Source organism: Lycorma delicatula, chromosome 7 (genome assembly GCF_047948215.1).
Source record: "Lycorma delicatula isolate Av1 chromosome 7, ASM4794821v1, whole genome shotgun sequence".
In the NCBI taxonomy this organism is placed as follows: domain Eukaryota; kingdom Metazoa; phylum Arthropoda; class Insecta; order Hemiptera; family Fulgoridae; genus Lycorma; species Lycorma delicatula.
The window spans coordinates 127,281,707-127,303,957 of record NC_134461.1 but is presented as its reverse complement, the minus strand read 5'-3'; the positions used below and the strand labels follow the sequence as shown (position 1 = coordinate 127,303,957).

Here is a 22,251-nt window from a genome sequence, read left to right as displayed (position 1 = left end):
TTTTAGCGGATGCGATAGAAGGCTTGGTGAATAGAAAAAAAGGAAGCGATTTCAAATGATGGACGGCATTTTGGAAAAAAGAAAATATACGGAAACAGAGAGGTTATCAAAGGAGAGAACAAAGTGAACAGCAGCAGCCGTGACAGGACCTGCCCTAATGACAGAACATTATGAATGACTCTCCTTATTGATAAAAACTATCAATTAGTTTGACTTTCCTTCTGTTAATGTTCTTTACAAGTTTAATGTACTTTAAGTATCCTTTATAACATATGAGTTTATTTAAATAAATGCAATAATTTTAATATATAACTGGATGAATGGACGGTGTTACTTTTAATTAAGTTTACGTCGGGTCGTTCAATAATTAGAAATAAATGAGTGTAAAAAAATTCTTGTTTATTAAATGACAACGAAACTAACACTACTTTTCAACATAATCCCCGGGTGCATTTAAGCTTTTTGTTCCATCTTTCTGCGAGCTTTCTTATTCCAGTAGTAAAAAATTGTTCACTCAGTGTCTAAGCCGTTCTAACACCGCACACTTGACTCGCTCATTGTTGCCGAACTCTGTACCAAATAAAAACTTTCGAGCGGACCAAAAAAAATTCTAGTTTTATTACAAGTTACTCGTATTATACGATCTGAAAAACGATTACCTTTTGCAAAATATTATTGTTTTAAGTTTCACCCAAATGTGAATTCGGCTGTTTTTGTTTTCGAACGTACTCTAGCAGTTGCGGTAATTAAGTCTATCATGAATAACGGAGTAAACAGTGCTAATACTCTCCGTACAAATTTCATCAATTTCCCGATTTATTACAATTTATTATGCGATCTAAAAAAAAATATTACCTTCCACTACAAATCGTTAAGTTCAGTACAAATATGAATTCCGGTATCTGTGATTTTAAGTCGGTCGTTTCGGATCACACCTTGAAGATGTTTTCCGATAATTCTACTTATCGTGAATACCGGAATGGGGACAGTAACAATATTTTCTTTACAAATTTCAACAATTTCCCAGATTTGTATTCGTCTGTTTTCGCGAATAAGTTCTTAATGCGATTTTGCAAATCGTCAGTCTTAACTACTAACGGTCATCTACTACAATGAAAGTCTTTAATTTTGTTCGATTAAAACCATTTATAAAGATTTTCTTGATTAGTACACTTTTACCAAACTATTTTAACATCAACTGAATTTCGGTCGCTTGAGAAAATAAAAATCTTATCACAGTACACTGTTCTTCTACGGTACACGTTTCAAGCGGTGACGTTGTTTTGAAATAAAAGGGATTGCAAATATTATAATGTAAATATTTTTCGAACAGCTGATAGTTTCTGTTAGGAGAGCTAACTTGAACATCAAAGTTTCAATTTTATTTTATTAAATATTTTCTCGCTGTTGATATTTGTCTCTAATTATTAAATGACCATCGTACTTCGATGATTTCAACCGGTTAATACATTTAATACGATGTTAATCGGTGAATGTCTTGGGATTGATTTCAAACGTATTTTGTTAGTAATTTCTTCTTTTATTGTAGAATCTGCAAACATTTTTTATTATGTATAACATCACAAAACTTCGAAAAAAGTCTTAATAATTTTAATTGAAGTATTTAACATAAAGCGGCCGTTAATAAACGTCGCTCCTCTAATGTAAAAGTTGACTTAAAAATAGTTTATATATTAAGTGAATTGTGATTTTATTTTTACGGTGAATTGTCATTTATCAGCGATCAGCCAAAACAAGTAATCCTAATTTACTCCTAAGATGTTTTAGTTGCTTTCGTCCGTATGTTTTTCCATGATATTCGTCTACGGGATTGTATACCCAAGAATTCCATTTCCTGTAATCAGAGAGTATGTTTGCTATTCATCGTTAAATTTGTACATATTTCTCTTCTTAAAGTAAAAATCACATGCATCGATTTTTACATCATCTGTACATATTATGTCATCTATTTATCATCTGTAATCTTATTTCTTTTTTTGACATCGTACTTCGATATTATTAAGGTCTACAGCTCTTCAGAGGCTGGAATAAGTGAAAAATTTGTCGGAAGTATTATCGATTATCGGGGAAAGTCGCCATCTATGTCTTGGAATGGAATTTACGATCTCTGTCTTGGAAGATATAAAGTATAAATCGTTATATGAGGTAAATTGGGAATAAGCTTAAAATATTCTCATATATTTACTTCTCAAAATCAATTAAATTTAAAAAAAAATAAAATTGAATTGTACTTTTTAATAATTACTACCACGGGGAATCTGAAAACGGCAGCAAAATAAGTAAACCATCTAAAATAAATAGCAAAGAAAGTAGGTCTAAATATTTCCTTCACAATGATAGATATCATAATGACTGATATCAAAGATTTCCTCGAGTCCAAATATGCGAAATATGGAAATTTAAATATCTGGGGAAAATAATCTAAATCAATGGTTCAGATAAAAAATCTCATCAAACAAAAACGAGAAGAATGGAATTGGTCTACCGACTAACAAAAGATAATTGCACAAAAAAAATCAATAAAATAAAAAATCTTGGCATTACAATACGGTAATAAAACCGTTTGGTAGGCCAGCACGAATCAAAATGTATCTTCAATTTGAAAATCAGATGAAATAAATGCTACAGAAAAAAGATAGGAAAACCTTCATAAAAACCTACATGAATTACAATCTAATAATGTGTTAAACAAAGATGGTACACCAATATATAATACGAAAGGTAAAGTCGATAGATGGGTGGAATATATTGAAGAGTTATACGGAGGAAATGAATTAGAAAATGGTGTTATAGAGGAAGAAGAGGAAGTTGAGGAGGATGAAATGGGAGAAAAAATACTGAGATCTGAATTTAAGAGAGCATTAAAAGATTTAAATGGCAGAAAGGCTCCTGGAATAGAGGGAATACCTGTAGAATTACTGCGCAGTGCAGGTGAGGAAGCGATTGATAGATTATACAAACCGGTGTGTAATATTTATGAAAAAGGGGAATTTCCGTCAGACTTCCAAAAAAGTGTTATAGTCATGATACCAAAGAAAGCAGGGGCAGATAAATGTGAAGAATACAGAACAATTAGTTTAACTAGTCACGCATCAAAAATCTTAACTAGAATTCTGTACAGAAGAATTGAGAGGAGAGTGGAGGAAGTGTTAGGAGAAGACCAATTTGGTTTCAGGAAAAGTATAGGGACAAGGGAAGCAATTTTAGGCCTCAGATTAATAGTAGAAGGAAGATTAAAGAAAAACAAACCGACATACTTGGCGTTTATAGACCTAGAAAAGGCATTCCATAACGTAGACCGGAATAAAATGTTCAGCATTTAAAAAAAATTAGGCTTCAAATACAGAGATAGAAGAACAATTGCTAACATGTACAGGAACCAAACAGCAACAGTAACAATTGAAGAACATAAGAAAGAAGCCGTAATAAGAAAGGGAGTCCGACAAGGATGTTCCCTATCTCCGTTACTTTTTAATCTTTACATGGAACTAGCAGTTAGTGATGTTAAAGAACAATTTAGATTCGGAGTAACAGTACAAGGTGAAAAGATAAAGATGCTACGATTTGCTGATGAAATAGTAATTCTAGCCGAGAGTAAAAAGGATTTAGAAGAAACAATGAACGGCATAGATGATGTCCTACGCAAGAACTATCGCATGAAAATAAACAAGAACAAAACAAAAGTAATGAAATGTAGTAGAAATAACAAAGATGGACCACTGAATGTGAAAATAGGAGGAGAAAAGATTACGGAGGTAGAAGAATTTTGTGATTTGGGAGGTAGAATTACTAAAGATGGACGAAGCAGTAGCGATATAAAATGCCGAATAGCACAAGCTAAACGAGCCTTCAGTAAGAAATATTATTTGTTTACATCAAAAATTAATTTAAATGTCAGGAAAAGATTTTTGAAAGTGTATGTTTGGAGTGTCGCTTTATATGGAAGTGAAACTTGGACGATCGGAGTATCTGAGAAGAAAAGATTAGAAGTTTTTGAAATACGGTGCTACAGGAGAATGTTAAAAATCAGACGGGTGGATAAAGTGACAAATGAAGAGGTATTGCGACAAATAGATGAAGAAAGAAGCGTTTGGAAAAATATAGTTAAAAAAAGAGACAGACTTACTTATAGGCCACATACTAAGGCATCCTGAAATAGTCGCTTTAATATTGGAAGGACAGGTAGAAGGGAAAAATTGTGTAGGCAGGCCATGTTTGGAATTAGTAAAACAAATTGTTAGGGATGTAGGATGTAGAGGGTATAATGAAATGAAACGACTAGCACTAGATAGGGAATCTTGTAGAGCTGCATCAAACCAGTCAAATGACTGAAGACAAAAAAAAAATCAATTGAAGATTAGAAAATAATTATTATTAATTAATTTCGTACTGATATTAATTATGAACACCATTACGGTACACTTTGTTTATTACATTTTTCAAGTTATTATTGTTCCTTTGATCCATATGCAATAAATTTTGACACGGTCATCATCCTACATCGGTAAGATATTACGGTTCACTTTCCATACAAAGAGAAAGGAGTTCAAATTTAATTAATTGCCATTTTCGATTAGAATTCTCTAATTGTTAATTATGAATGATTTAAATGTTCTATTTAAACCTTTTCTTGAAGTACAGTATTGTTTTTAATGAAGCAATTTCAATGAGCATTCGGCTGCTTTCATCTCGACCCCGGAGAATTATTTCGTTACTTATAATAAAGTAATGTTAACTGTCCCTTTACATGTAAAATTTCTCTGATAATATCTTTTTCAAAATTATCGGACAAAAGTGAAAGTAAAAGAATATTTATAACAATTTGACGTCATTTTTTTTTCAAACACGATTGATTATTTTTACTGTTGAATTATTTTTTTTATTCAAGGCATATAATAAAGAAATATCAAAAATGAAAAATAATTAAAATTTTATACAATATTTATTTATCACATTTCGTTAAAATTTTGTCGCGATTTATTTAATTAAAAAATTACTGGTGAAAGAAATCCATCTGTGTTTTACGTTTGTCTTAGGTTTTCTTTTAAATTTAAAGGCTAGCGTACATAAAAATAAGTTGTTTAGTTCTGTTCTATGAAATAATTTCTTTGAAGATCAATAAGCTGGACCTTTTGAGTGGTGACAACCGGTAAATCATTATATAAACAAAATTCTAAGCAGTCTACTGTATATTTTCTATGCGATTATTTAGTGTATGTATCGGTTACAAATGCTTTTTTGGAATACATTTATTGATAACGAATGCTACTTGGCGTAGAAATCCGGTATGCATTTATTTGTTTAAAGGAATCAACAGCCGTGAATAATAAGGTTGATGACTTTATTAAGCTTAGAAAATCTCTGTTTAATTTTTTAACTATCCTATTGAACTGTCTGGGAGTTTGGAGAGATGCAAAAAACTAAAACGTTTGGTTGAGTTTGGGAATTCGTTAATTTGTCTTTAAATCATCCGTTTAATTTTAAATAAACTTTAGTGCCGTAAGGTAAACGTAATTAATTTCGCTTTGGTTGTATGTCCTTGTATTTTTTTTTTATTAATTCATTTCACAAAAAGGGGACGTTCCCAAATTGATGTTTTTGATTTTATGTTATGTAATTATTGCCTTTATCATACCGCCCGATTTCGAGATTTTAATTTTTGTACAGCAAATTCCTCCGTTAGTCCTGTTGTAAGCGGACGATTTTTTTTTTTAACCAAAACTTATTTGACAGTTTGAAGACATATTCATTATTTTTGTCATTGTAATTTGTTATATGATTATGATATATATTCAACAGATTTAATTATGAAATTCAAAGTATTCTAAAATAAAATTTTTTAGTAAATTGGTAAAAAAAACTTTGAAAAAATTAATCCATTCTCCTGCATTTCAGAAAGTTTCGCTGAAATTCAGTAGTCATGTGTTTACTTTCTTTTTCTGAATTGTTTTTCTTTCTTCTAAGAATAAGAACAGGTTTGCAATCACTCCGTTTCTACCGAACTTTATTTCATGTGGGTAGGATTTATTATAGGCCTAATCAATCTTTTTTTTTTTTTAATAAAACTTAAACAAAAAATGTTGAATAATAGAATGAATTTAATTAGTTCTTTATTATCGAATGGTGACACTGGTCTACAGCACAAATGAAATAGACTAAATCTCTGCTCGTCGTGCTTTATCAAAGTTTTTGCATCAATAAGGTCCTTTTTTTTTTGTATTGTTAACTAAATGTATACAAGTATCGAATTATTCCAGTTATCGAATGTTTATCGAAATAAAACTACGTTAACTTTATTCCGATTGTTTTATAAGTCTTAGAGTTGCATTATTCCAAATGGATAAATTATATGAATCAGGAATACACATATATGTACGATTCGTCATTATGCAATTTGTAAACATTAATTTATAGTAGAAATTATTTGATTTACTCCCTTCAGTTAACTATAGCCCTACGCCTAATTAAAACTACACTACTTTTTTTTTCATAAGAAGTTAATTTTTTAGCGTGTGAAAAATGGCAATCTGACAAGGGTTCAAACCTAGAATTTTCCGTATGAAAGGTATCCAATTAATATTATTTTAATTACGTTTTCCACTTTTATGACTTTATTTATGTTTTAAAATGTATTAAAACAAATGTACTTGTATTAAAAATAAAACAAATCATACAACAGTAATTTTCAAATTAAAAATTTAATAAAATTGTTTATTAAAACAATTTTTTATTTTATTTCTGCTTGCGAGTTAATTTAAAAGGAATGCAGTTGTTATTGTAAAGGCCGCACTATAAAAACAAGAATATTTTTATTGTATAATAAATCCTAGAAAGGATGTATTCAGCATTGTGTTACCTGATGTTTTATAATTTATTTTTAAGATTGCATTGTATCTACTGAAAATTGAGGACTGAAGAGGAGGCATTCAGGCGCTTATTAATAAATACTTATACTAAAAAACAAGAGCTCTTATAAATTTAGGTGAAGTATAAATTTAAATTACGTATCTTATTTTGCTTTGATTTTTAAAAAATAACATTCAAAGAAGAATTTAAAATTATTATTTTGTAACGTTTATGAGGTTTTATAAAATTTACTTTATTAAAAAGTTTATAAATAAAAATGTTAAATACTGGTATATCAAAAAGAGTGATCCGATTTCAAAACCGTACACCTGTGCTAACACGCGTGGTCCATAAATGAGATTTCCAGCATTTAAAGTACGTGAGTTTCAAATATAGACCGCCAGATCGCAATGCTAGCCGTTAAACGTAGGCTAATCTCGGTAGTAAACAAATGGCGCTTATGAAACAGAAGGCGTTTTGTGTTCTACAACTAGCAAGAATCCGTAATAACGGTTCAGCATATTTTCAACAGCGTTTCAAGTTCGATCCACCATCCGCTAAGAACATTCGTCGCCGGTTTATAAACAATTTGAAGAATCGGGTTGTTTATGTAAGTACAAGCTCTTACAAACTCTTCGTTTAAGTGACGAAAGAAAACGCAAAGATTTCTGTGATGCGATCGTAATAGACATAGAATAGAGCAGGTTCTTACCGCGGTTACGTTTTAGAGATGAAGCAGCATTTCATTTAAGACGATACAGTTTCACTTCACAATGTTCGGGTATGGGAACTTGAGAATCGGCACGGTATTGTACAGCAGTACTGAGATTCCTCAAAAGTTAATGGTTTTTTGCGGTTTTGTGCACAAAAATGTATGGCCCTTTCTTTTTTTAAGGAAATACAGTATCGGAGCATTCTTATCTAAGCTGCTGCGGGACGGAGTTTTTCTACAACTAAATGAAGGCTGTAAAAAATTAATTTTCCAGCGAGACAGGCCACACCAAATCGGTGAGTCATCGGTTTTTAGATGAAACATCACTTCGACGCTGGATATAGCGTAGTGCGTTGGCACTGCACTATTGGTCGCCAAGACCCCCTAGACGTTACGCCTTGTGACGTTTTCTCGTGAAGATATGTGAAACAAAGTGTTTGGTCCACCATTACCTGCTGATTTGAATTAAATGAAAACCAGGATCAAAGGTGGAGTAACTTCTCTGACAGAAGGGTCTGCAACGCCTTGCAGAACTCACGTATCTGAGTAGCGGAGGGAGGTCATATAGAACATTTATAACTTAGGAAGTGAAATTTAAAAAATTTTTGAATAGGATGTACGAGTAATTTGTCTTGTAATTGTAATACAGGTTTATTATGAAATATATCTGTTTAAAATTGGATCGTTCTTTGTGATACACGCTATAAATAAAAATATACTTAAAACGTATATTCTCCTATTAAGTGGAAATAGTGTTCGTTGTAGAAAGGGATTCTTATTTTTGTATGTATTTTTTATACAATTCTTTCTTATATATGTGAAAGCATCTGAGATACAAATAACACTAGTCACAGTCGTTTGATCTAAGAGTTATTGAGTGTTTGTTATACAATCATTTCTTTTCTTATGAACGGAATAAAGTTGTCGCTTGTTAGATTGAATACTACATCTATTTCGGAGGGCTTGTTGTATAGATATATAAAATTGTATTTGAATCGGAAAAGGAAATCACTTAACTCGTCACTTTCCGTTAAAAAGCGGGTATAGGATGTTTATTACTTTTGAAAATGATTATATCAGTTTTTTTGAATACGTTTTATCACGTCTACAGTGATAACTTTGCTGTAGTGTAATCGCACTATGTTGGCGTACCCACCTAACGTGAAAATATAACTAACAATTGATCTACCATTACGTTTTTGTTTATCTTAGTATAATTTAGTGAATTTTAATTTTTGATGTTTTATCTATCATAATCTTTTAAAATAATATTCGCATCTTTTGATTCATTTTTTTTGTATCATTATTATATTCATAATTAATTATTTCCGTACGTATAACAAAAAGATGAAGAAAATTGATGTAAGATAGTGTTATTGATATATTATTTTTATAATAAATTCTTTCTTAATAAAAGAAAACAATTTTGAAAGAGTTAGATCAATATTTTGATAAATAAAGATTAAAATACGTGTTATACACACATTCATCATTTAATGAGTATTCACTGTTCACTGAGTTAGGAGATAATTTCACAACTTGTTTACTTTATATGTAATCTCATATTATCATAATACTAATCTTTATAACTGAGAATAATGTAATTTATTTATTAAATGCACATTTTATGAGATAAAATAATACGATTTCACAAATATAATTAAGTGGGCAATTATTAACGAGGTGAAATAACCAAATCTTTATTAATTTCACTTCTTTGTTATTACTATTATTTTTCGCTTTGCAGTTTTTTCCTTATACTCTTATTCTCTCTTTTCCTTTCTCCTTTTTTATTTATTATTCGACGTCGAAAATGCTTTTGCATATATTTTAATGAGGAAGATGAACTAGATGAATCGTCAGATGATAAAATGTCAGACCCTTGCCGGAAATCGAACCCAAGACATTGGAAAAAAACAGTTATAGTTTTTTAAATCATGCGTTTTAGAGGTTCGTAAAATAAATCCTTTGTTATGCGTTTTGGCTTGCATTTTTGGCAATAAGCTTTCGGTCTTTCGGCCGTGGATTTCATTTTTTCTGTTTTGTCTACATTTTGATTTCGTTTTCTGCTGAAAACTTTGGTTTTAATTTTCTAGTATTTTTCTTAAAATGTATATTCTCCTATTCTGATAGATCTTGAACCGTTTGGTCTTTGTTTTTCTAAAATTGACGAATTGAAAGGTCGCTTTGTGAATTTATTATTATTCATTCTGGAGAGACGACTCTAGGATTCAATTCTTTTTCATATTATGTCTAAAAGTCTTTTCATTTTATTGTTCATATCTTTATTGGGAATTTAAGTTGATCTTTTTGGAATTTTTGACCTAATATTTTCTTAATAGCTTTTCTTTCCTTATTTTCTAGATTACCCATTAGTTTTTATTTGTTGCTAACGTTTCTCCTGCCTACAAGGCTTCTGATTTTACGACTTTTATTAATGTGTTATAATACTTAATATTAGCGTTCAGAGAGAGCGATATTTTTATATTTACATTTTTTTTGTCTCAAATTAAATTTACAATCGGTTTCATTCATGTAGAAACCGCAAGTAAATTGCATCATAATAATCACATGAAAAGGAGCTTCCATCGGAATCCCGAAATGGAATACATTCAAACGTCATGTATAGTACTTGTAAGAAAACGCTTACGTTGGTCAAGTTCAAAGAACAACACAGTAAAAAAGTAAAAATATAAACAATAATAACACATTACTACGAATAACACAAGAAAACATAAAGTAGAAATGAAACGAATAAAGAATGAATACATAATCGATTAGCTTCCAAACAAATATTGAGATGATGCGCAACGCTCAACAGGTGAAGTTCCATCCCGAGTATCAGTAAAAGTCTCCCGTGTCCTACAGTTGGAGCCTCTCCAACCACCTAACATCTTCGCTATTGTCTAGAAGGTTGACGGCCAGATAATCCACATGGTCGATGGTCGTTAAGTCTTAATTTGTACTTTGATGCGAATCGTTGGATTTAACTTCCCAAACTTACGGCTACACCAGGTAGTCGTCGATCTCTCTGTTCTTCACAAACCACAGCGCAAGGCATTTGATACTATCCCACATTCTAAACCTCTGAGGAAAATGGGTTTGATGGCCATTTGCGGCATCCCCCTTAAACTATTTACTAGCTACTTAAAAAATATATCACAATTTCTTACCCTGAACAGCAAAACCAGTATGGAAAACATTTCTGAATATGGTCTTCCTCAAAAACTGTCCTGTCTCCTACATAATTTTTAATTTATATTAATGATTTACTGAAGTTAAACGTGAACGGTTGTGAGATTATTTCCTTCGGTGATAATACAGCATTAATTTTCATCGATCCATCCTGGGATGAAGTTAAAAGATTAACTGAACTGGGCGTTGTCACCGTTAAATCTTGGTTCATAGAGCATATATTGATACTTGATACCAAGAAAAGTGTACTTCTGACCTTTTTCCCTTACCTGCCGATATCAACCGACTAATCTAAATAACGTAACTGTGCGCTTTTCAAATTGTGAATTCGATATTTTACTTAAAAAGAAAGTTATAGCGGTATTTTGTTTTTGTTTTTTTAAAACCGCCTCATTTCCACTCCCACGGTCCGATTTTGACCGTTAACGAACTCGAACGAGGATTTTGGGACGAGTTATTTTTAAGAAACAATTTGAAAGTGATTGACGCAAAATTACGGCATATATCGTGTCCACAAGAAAAGTTTATATATATAAACTTTTTGAGGTGACGTGTTTTTGGGGCCTGGGGGATGTGAAGCGCGAATATATGTCTAAATTTTCCGGAAGTCGAATCATGGTACCCATTGCAATAAGAAGCTTTCTTATTCAAATGGCCTTATCTATTTTTTTATTTAAAATATATTTTTATTGATCTTTTAAAAACAGGTTTTTGTTTACAATAGTAAAATTTTACAGAATATTGTGGATGATTCTCCTCCTCTTATGAAGTTTTTAAAATATATTTTCCCTTTAGTTAATTTTAGATTATTTAAGTAGGGTATAAATAAATGCATAACAATAAAGGTGTTGATAAAATTTCTTTAAATGTTACCGGTATATAAATAAAAAGAAAAAAAAATTAACCCGCTTTGTCTATTTCGTAGTTAATACTTTTTGTTTTAAGCAGTATGAAAGCAACGGTAAGTTTCCTGTAACTTTCTAATTTGGATTTATATACTTTCTAAGTTACAGCGGATTTAAGTTCTCCATTGCCCTTGAAATAAAGTGAACCTGTTTCTTTGAACTCGGTCTAGTTGCATAACATATCTAGGTAAACCGCATCTTAAAAAAAAATTATAATGCATATAGTAATGAATAAATATATGAAAATTGATCAGGGTTCAATAACAGTAATTGAGGTCATAGAAAGGTCCTTATAAAGGTCGTTGAACAGACGTTTCTATATCGTACAGAAAAATATATAATGTTGAAATAAAATGTAACATACTCGTAAAATATATAAAAATCTCATGGACAATTTTGATTTTACTTAAAATCTTAGAAACTTCATCCTCGAGTAACGGATAATGTTAAGAACTCTTTTTTAATTAATTAAAGATAGGAATGAGATATTCTATCGCTATTGGATGAATAGTTTCTTCTCATTATATAATATCTAAACACATGAAGTAGAATAGATGTACCGTAAGAGATAAATGCATTTTAACAATTTTATTTCCTGTTTTGATGTAATGACGTTTATAAAACCATTCATTTTTAAATAAACGAAATATGTTATAACGAAGAATCAAATTTTATTAATTATTGCAAGAATCAAATTTTATTAATTATTGCATTTGACATTTAGAGCTTATCTTGGAAAATAAGAGAGTAGGAAAGACTATGAATCGATCATTTGATATACGATTTAATTTGAGTTACTGTATTTTTACTTTCCCGTTTATAGCTTTATTGATGCTGCAACAGCATAGATTTAAGAGGAAAAAAAGCGATCGACCAAAATTTTGGGCATCGGGGTTTTTGTAAATGTCGACGTTTCACGATCCCCTTAATCCAAAAAACAAAAACGTATAGAAATCTCCCAAAGATGTATGGTGACGTACGTATAATTATTGGCTTGTACTTCCATTAATATTTCCGAATCGGTTCAACATACATTGTTCGAAAATGACCCGAATTATATCTGTACGTGGAATACTGATAGCATTAAATTTTGGACAAAATTTAAAAAGAGGGCGGAGTAGTTTTTTGTAATTTTAACTTGTTATATATTAATAGTAGAAAATTGAGCTTTACATAGATGAAAGTACTTATTAAGTTATTTAAAATTCCAAAGTTTTTATGTCGATCGGATTTAACAGCTGATTGGACGGGGAGATAATCAAATTATTCATCAACCTTTTGGCTTGGTGAAAAAAAACTTGAAATTTAGTACAAATTATATATATATATATAATTTGTTTTCACCAAGTTTTTTTTTCACCAATACGTTTCGAGATACGAAGCGAAGTTTCGAGATACGAATTATATATATATATATATATATATATATATTATCGTGAAAGACCGATATCTGGCAAATGTCGATATTCTCAAGTGAATCGACACACCAAATACGTCAAAATATTTGCTTATATCATTATACATTCGGACCTTCGCCAGTATAAGTCGACAAATACAGATAAACATTGGTGGGGGTCGAAACGATAACTAGAAATAAAAAAAAAACCACCCGATACCAATCTATAAGGTAAATAGATTGTATAAAAAAAGAAATTTAAATTAAAGTCGAATTAACGTACGCTCGCTTTGCTCGTTCACCTCGTCTTATTAACGTTAAATATACAAATTGTATATGTTTTTCTCCTACACCGGAGACGATTCATCAAATTCACCGCATTTATAAAAATATTTAATCAAATTTTCAGCATTTTATAAATTGAAAGCGCCAGTCAAGATGTACAGAATATGTTAACTGCGTGGATGAACGATAACGACAAAAAGAAATGGTCCGATGGTTTGCCCTTTGCTCAGTTTTTTTTTTTTATAAAATACTAGCTGAACCGGCAATGCTTCGCCATTAAAGTTTGATTAAACATTAAAAAACTGAACATTACGGAACTTCACAAAATTTAACCTTTCCCTTTTTCCCTTCTTCTTCCTTCTCTTCTTCCTTTGTCCCTCTCTCCCCATTTTTCGCAAAAATATTTCTTTTCACGTAACTAATATATATTCTGAATATGATCCAAATCGAACTATAAATAACAATTTTCCGAAATATCTCGACCTCCTAGCGGGTCCAAACTAATTCATTAACCTTAGCGGGCGTGCGCACAACTCACCAAAGGTTCATCGCAATCGGCTGAATGGTATAGGAAAGCATACGGGACAAACAAACATTCATTTTTATATCTATGTAAGATTTTATTCAACTTTCACCGTCAGTGCGTGCTGAATGCGGTAAATTTGATTATTTAGACCTCTTTGCCGGTTGTTTTAGTTCGTTCTTGCTTTTTTTTTTTAATAACTTAGTTTTAATACATTGTTATTGTAATAAACGATAATGAAATAATACCTGTAAATCAGTAATTATAAATATTTTACAACATAAATAAGCATTAACTTAGGTAATCGTTTTTCGTTCGGGAAAATCAGAATTTTGAAGCTTTGAAATCCTCTTTTTACAGTCCTAACCAAGCTGTTGAACAAACCTTTATCATCAGCATTATTCTTTCTGAGGCCCCTAATTAGGAATAATTACGGAAGATCTTAAAACCCCGTTTAGGAATAGTTAAACCAAATTCCTATTTTCAAAAATAATAGAATAAGTGATGAGGGAATTTGTGAAGGCAAGTTAAACTTTAATCAGATTCTTAGAATGATAAATGAGACTATGGAAACGTTTTATTCTTCTTAAGAACGATGACGTTTCTCAAGATGATTTCATGAAAAATTATGAAATAATCTTTTAAAGGTAGTTTTACGGTTTGTATATGTGACGAATTATTAATTTTTAATTTTTTTTTTTTTAGTGAATATTTGTTGAATTGTATATTTTTTTCTTGTTTTTTTGCATTTGATTGACTTCCTTTAAAGATTACATGATTTAATTTTTCTAGCGATTTGGGAAATAAATGATTTTAAGTCATAGCGGTTAAGTTAAATATTACACTTACGGAATATAAATTGGAAATATTAAATCCTTTTATGTAATTTAATATTCTTAATAATATATTTGATGGGTAATCGGAAAACACGTTTACAAAAAATTTTGCGGTTAAAATCTGCGTCGAAATTTTAATTTCTATGTAACCTTTTAGAAGTTTCCACGAGAATGAAGAAATCATATGTGTTGATTAACATCGTAAGGGGATAATTAAAAGGTTAGATTCGATTATCTTCAGAAATTATCGTAACCGAACTCTAATTTCTATCGCAGTTGAATCGTTATTGTTGAATTGCAGTTGTTGAGTTGTATATAGTTTAGTGTATTTAGTATTTCAAGTGTAAGAACCGATATATTTTTCTTGATGAAATTTTAGATTTAACGTCCGCGGTAGATTCATAACATCCGTCAAAACAAAACGTAAGAAAGAGGTAAATCAAACTATTGTTTTACTCTTATTTATCCAACCTTTCTTATGGATATGGATATGACTCGTCTAAAGCACCTGATATACAAGAGGCATCGATCAGGGATTCTCTGATAGTATTAACGCTCACTACATTGCCATTTGCGGTGAACAGAATGAAAGCGTCATTTATGGGACGAAATATCAAAATTACATTTCCTTGGACTTTGTAAGCTGACATGTAATATGTGATTTTTGGCTCGGTGGAGAATGCTACAGGAATTCCTTTCGCTCCTCAATTTTCCAAGTAATCCTGGCACGGGATGTTTGTTATTCAAGAAGTGGCTTATATCATTTTTGGGCGTATATGTGATCCGCGACTTGTCCCTTTAGCCGTTACGATTATGACACTTAACGTATCAAAACTAATTCAGGAGTATTCGGAGATAAGGGAATACAACTCAAATTTCCCATTTAATTATTTTAGGGGGTTATTTCCCAGAAAAATCACAAGACCTGGAGTAATGTTACTCTGAACATCGATAGAGTAAACATATTTCTTTGATACTGATAAAATATCATACCTTTATTAACGAGAAATGATATTACTTAAAAACGAGATATGAAGTTTCGAAAAATAATACGCATCCTTTTTTAATCCCTTAGAGATTACTAAGGAAAAATTGATTCTTAGTCCCTTATTTAAGGGGAATACCTCTACCGGTTTTCACTTTCCAGCCCTTCCGGTTCAAGTACCGTTTTTTAATTAAGCGCTTAGGAGCTGTTAAATAATTTTTACATACATTTTTTAATGAAACGCTTGAAGTAACTACTGTGGTTGTCAGGTGTCGGCTTTCTAGCCGCATTTAGAAATTTCTAGCCGCTTAGTAAAAAACGAACCAGTTTACAAATTTAGACTGCGTAATCCTTTTTTCAATATATGAAAAAAGTTAATTTAATCATGCACCTGGAAACACTTTGTTTTTGAATTACGGCTAGGAAAATCTTTTCTCGGTTTGCTGGTCTAATGATCAAATAATTCTATATTAAAACTATACGGGCGCAAATTATTGAACAAAATTGTGGTTTTATATCCAATCGTACATCAAAGGTTTTAAAAAATGGGTCCCACAACTTTATCTTCAGTAGTTTTCAAGTAAGTTATAAAACAAGAAATTGTAGTAAAAAATCATGTATTTTAAGGTTTGGGGTAAATTTACTTCGTAAATTGACAATAATTAAATAAAAATCACAGCTAAATTTGTAGAGAATTTAATTCTGTAACTATTTTATTGAAAAACCAAAAAAATTCTATTCAACTACAAATGATGAGAACTACAATTCTGAACTCGTCGCAAATCAGTTGTTTAACAGCTGATTTTCCAAGTCGAAGGTTCTGAGGTTCAAACCGTAGTAGAAGTTAGTTCCTTTTATACGGATTTGAATACTAGACATTGATAACTGTATACATTGGTGGTCGGGGTTCAATTAACCCCACGTCACACGAACGGTCGGCCTGTATCTGTACAAGAGTACACCTCATTTACATGGCATGCATATCATCTTCATCTCATCGGGCCGTGCAGGGGTTGCTTGTTCACTTTGAACAAGTTGAACGGTGCAACGTATACATTAGAAATAAAATAATTAAAAAAATCTGATATGGACACCACATGACTATCTTGTACGCTATTAATTTCATATACACATTTTTTTTTTTTTAATGAAAAGTACTTACAATTTTATTTCATTAATAACTTCTGATATGTTTTCATTTTTTCTTATTGTTATCATTGAATTATTTATCGAGAATCATTTTTACAATCAGAGGTTAATAATTATTAATAAATCAATATATTTAAATTAAAACAAAAGTTTAAAAAAAAGAGGTGAACTGGGACTCGAACCGATATTCCTCCCCCCCCCCCTTGTAAGATAAAAATAATTTCATTAATTAAAATTTTATTTGGCTATAACTCCGGTAACAATGAAAATAAGTACCAGGCTTTTTTGGAAACTTTTGGTCCAGTCGATTCTAATCAAAAGGAAGGTGCACAACTAGATGTTACAGCAGTCCTAAATCCAAAATTTCAACATCCTACGGCTAATCGTTTTTGAGTTATGCGAGATACGTACGTACGTGCGTACAGATGTCACGCCGAAGCTAGTCAGAATGGATTCAGGGGTTATCAAAATGAATATTTCCGTTGAAATCTGAAAACCTAAATTTTTCGCTATCACAATAGTTCCTTTACTTCGTACAAGGAAATAAAAATATATAACTTTATAACAAAACTAAATTATTGTTTAATTACCATTTAGTTAACTTACAGGATAATGTTATATTAGGTACTCAAAATGTATAGTAATAAAACTAATGAAATACAAAGAAACAATTTTTCTTCGATTTGACCACCCACTAGTTTTAATAGGAATGTAAGATATATATATAGGAATGTAATATATATAGATATAGGAATGTAAGATTTAATAGGAATGTAATGTTAGATTCGCCAAAAAATTTAACTTTCAAAAACAACTTTTTCTTTCTGAAGTACCTTCGGATGATACAGAACCTTCCGTAGGTACTCCGTGTATGATGGAATTGAATATTTCTATTCGAGTAGTAATTTTTTTTTCGGATTTTTTAAATAATATTCAAATTTATCAAAAACTCTGTATGGCATCGATGTAAAATCTATACGATTAAAATTCATAAAATGATAATCTACAATTTGATATGAAACTCTTTTTATATAGAGAAATAAATTCTGCTTTTCAAATATTATTTGATTGATAATTGTCATCAAAATTGTTTTACGTTTTCAAAAGTTTAGTTATTTTTTTTTTTTTTGTTAAGGAATTCAGTTTTTTGATTTTACAAATTATTCGTTCATATAATCGTAAAGCCAAATCAGTAGAACTTTAATTACCATTTATAAGTTTAAAAAACTGTTGTTTATTTAACCGTTAACAAGCGATGTTATTTTTCGAAGCCACTGGAGTATAGAAGAAACATAATTTCATGTGTTACGTACAAATAAAAAAGTTTAAATTAAATTGATAACAGAATAACCGTGAATTAAAAAGAAAAACTGGAAACAATTTTGTAATCGTGCATTGTTTCTTTTTAATTATAAAATAAATATAATTTTGATGAAAATAAATTGAATTTTATGATTATAAAAAAAAGTGTTTTAAATTAGTTAAATCCATATGTATAATGGAAATATGTTATTTATTTTCTTATATAAACGATGGATTATAGGATTTTTTAAATGTAATATTTACTTGGTGTGTTCTAATCTATTTATGTACGTTTGAGATTAATTTGAACCGTAACAAAATATTTCAGGAAATTTTTAGAAAAAAATCTTTAGTATAAACCCATATAAATTAAATCAAATTTTTATTAATAGGTATAATAAAAGTTACCGCAGTGATTTTCCTAAGATATAGCCGACCGACAACGTAGCATCTACATGTTAAACTTGTGTTGTGAATACGTTTATAGAAAAACGATTATTATTTACCGTTTAATTTATAAGTAATAAATTAATTAAAAATATTTATACGAACCAGTCTAGCAGAATCGCTCGTATATGCAGTCAATCCGAGGATGAGTAATACGGTGAGGATGAGCTGGTTATGAGAATTTGAACCGGTGGCAGTCATCGTGCGGTTTGAGCTGAACGGTAACTGATCAAAGAATATATTAAATATTATAACACCGTATCGCTCTATAATGTTGTACGTTTGCCGGTCGTTCCCTGTACCCGATGCTTATACATGTAGCCTACAAACACCGTCTCTATTCGACATAATATAATATTATACCCTCGGGCTCTCCCCAATCCACTTTCACTACTCCACTGTTTATACGTAATATCATAACGCTATTTACTATACTGCGCTATATTATTATGATTTTTATGCGGCGTAAAATAATTTCTATCGTAAAATTATAATTTAAATGTCATTATGAAAAAAAATCTGCACTGATTGTTTGTAGACATTAAATTTTATCTATCGGTCTTAGATTTAACCTATTATATTTTATTACCGGTCTTTAATTATTGTAAATAGATGAAAAATATTTTCCCACGCTGCAAATTTTGTTATATTTAATTTGAAAGCTTTATACAAATCCTCAATTCATACATATGTATATATTTTTTTTTTTGCCCTGGCTATAGTGGTTTTCCGTAGCGGTCAATTTTTTTTACTTTACATTTTTTCGTCAAGTAACCGGAGGCAGGTGCAGCCAATTACACAACAGTAACGGTGGCAGTGGCTGTCTTGGTTGCAAATTCCCCTTTTGACGTTTGAAAATAGGAAGATCGTTTGCGAAAGTATAGCAACATTTCCGAATAACCGTAATCTGTTAGATCGAGTGTGTACCTGATGGATGAAAAAATTAACCTTCAACCGACTAACAAATATCCCGTTTGAATTTTGAAAATCGGACGATTGTTTGCAGAAATATTATAAAAGAACCCCATTTCACCTCCCAAAACAGCACCCCAGAGATATCCCGTTTGTTTCCGGTTGATGGTGATGATCGGTCTAGCTTCCCATGAGGTGTTCGTATACTTCACCACTCTACACACGGCAAGCACAAGCAGTCCCCACCGGAAGCCCGTTATTGTTTAACAGAAATTTTTTTAATTTATTTAATATTATTTTATTTGACGTAAATTTAATTCTATATTTTTGTAATATTATTCATTCGTTTGATCCGAATTATTCTGTTCAAATCCAGCTCACACAGTGAGAGACTCGCATATCTCAGTTCATTAATTCAATTCATTAAAGTTTGTGCTTCAACCGGCAAATCTGCACTTTCGAGATGAAACATATCCAAAAACGTTTTCAGTTATGACAAGAAACATACATCGAGTAAAAATTTGGTTGCGATCGATCGAGTGGTTTTTTATTTATCCGGAACAAACAAAACCCCTCTTCTTCTTTATATAATAGTATAGATAGATGTAGATACAGATTTAAACTATTTATAGTTTATAAAGTAAACTTACTATTTATATATAAAGTAATTTACTATTTATAGTAAAGTAAAATATTTTCAAACAGGATTAAGTATTGTGTAAACACAAAGTAGTATACAGAAAACTCAGTAAATTTATTGCACCACCAAAAGAAGAAAATATTTGTCGATTTAAAATCTTTCAAAAAAATTTAGTTTAAAAGATTGTAAAAATTTTATGTTGGAAGGAAGCTTACATTTAATGAAAAAGTTTATATATATTTCATCGAATAATAAACGTCAGTGTTAGCAGTCAGATTTACACAGTCATTCATTTTTTCTTAGTTTATAAATTTACCAAGAGGTATTTAATTGTTTTCATGATTTACATAATTCAAGTCTGTGAAGTCGAAGAATTAAATTTAATTAAAATAAAACACAATTTTAATGTATTAAAGTTTTATAAAGTAAAACGTTGAAGTTTATCTACAATATAAAAATTAGAAATAATTATATTAAACACACAAATGCAATAAAAAAAAACTCACTTTCGATAAGCGAATACAAGGCCCTCCTAATATAATTTTCTACAATCTAACCATCAGTATTTATATGAAAAAACTGAAAAATGTAATACCGCATACAAAATTACAAAACTATATATCACAATATTAGTGGAATTAGAAAGAATAAATTTCAATACTATTTAACTTATTCCGAGAGGAAATCAAGGTCGTAATAACAATCTTCCATATTCCGATAATCCGTATTTTTATAGCTACTTCTCCTTAACCGTATAATTGAAATTTTTGAATAAATAATACTAATTAATCTTGTACTAATATAGTGTAATTGTCTTCGGAGTAATGACATATTATTATGGTACACCGTAAAATGCCAGGCTATGTTTTCTAAACTAGTAATAGTTCTAATACTTATATTTCTGTACTAGTAATAAATACTGGTATAAATACTTTATACTAGTACAAATTTACGCCAAAATGTATTCTCAAAAATATTATTAAGATCGATCTGGTAATTTCTGAGTTTTTTAAGCGAACATCGGTACATACAAACATACACGGACGTTCTGATACACATAAACTGTTTAACCAAGAAAAGATTTTACCCAAAAATTGTTTCCGGAGATGATTTTAGAGTAAAAAATTCGGAACAAAAGTCACATAAAAACTTAGTTCCGGAAATACTTCATTTTCAAGCCGACCGCCTAAAAGTCTCACCTTGAATTTTTACTCCGTAAGTAAATAATATACCGTATTACAATTTTTTGGATACTAATTACGTTAAAAAAGTTCTCTACTTTTATTTTATTTAACCTGCAAATCGTTAAAAAAAAATTGTTCCCAGAACTAGAGCTATGATTTTTTTTTAGAAGTTAAGTAAAACTAAAATTCAAGTAAAAGACACAATTTTTCGTAGGTTTTACGTAAAATGGCTTTGTTAAATTGTCGGTTAATAAATAAAAATTGTAAAAAAATTAATTCTGAGAAAATTCAAGAAGTTAATAAAAAGAAATACTAGTTTAAAAAATTCGATTAAAACCAAAAAGATAGGTCAAGCCGACAAAGCACTGATTCCCAAAGTATGCCCCGCGACGCCCTGATGAGCCGCCGCCTCTTAACAGGGGCGCCGCGAAATATTGTAAAAGCCTCATAATTAATTGAAACAAGACATTTATAATTATTAATTTAATGTTAATAAAGTAAAAAAATAATGAAGATACACGAGTTTTATTTATTTGTATCTCTTAATTACGAGTAGTCTTACGTTTACTTAGGGTAGAAAAAAAATTTAATTGAAAAAGAGCGCCGTGACTCGGAAAAGTTTGGGAACCACTGCGATAGAGAAAAGTCAAAAGCTACGAGTAATTAATACAGCTGTTTTATGCTGTATTATTATTTTAGCTCATTATACTAAAATATTTTTAATAAATTGAACTACTACTACTATTTGGCATCACTGAAACTTGTGATCCGTTGCTGTCCGTAGAATATTTTTATTTATCGATGACGTGGCATAACCTCATGATATGACATTTGTATTTAGTGTTCCTTGTAATTATAATTATTATTTTATCGTTATAATATTACTTTGATTTTTTTTTTTACCGCTATTGAT

General features: G+C 30.4%; 1 protein-coding gene and 1 long non-coding RNA gene across 2 annotated transcripts in view; one reads left to right on the top strand and one right to left on the bottom strand.

Moving 5' to 3' along the window:
- LOC142327825 (uncharacterized) overlaps positions 1-18,888 on the bottom strand; it is a 43,804-nt gene extending 24,916 nt beyond the window's left edge. The window contains exon 1 of the mRNA XM_075371164.1: positions 18,708-18,888. Within this exon, the coding sequence (XP_075227279.1) occupies positions 18,708-18,803 (96 nt within the window). The 5' untranslated portion in view covers positions 18,804-18,888. The remainder of the gene's footprint in view (positions 1-18,707) is intronic.
- LOC142327362 (uncharacterized) overlaps positions 1-22,251 on the top strand; it is a 288,215-nt gene that overhangs the window by 229,842 nt on the left and 36,122 nt on the right. The gene's annotated exons all lie outside the window — the stretch shown is intronic.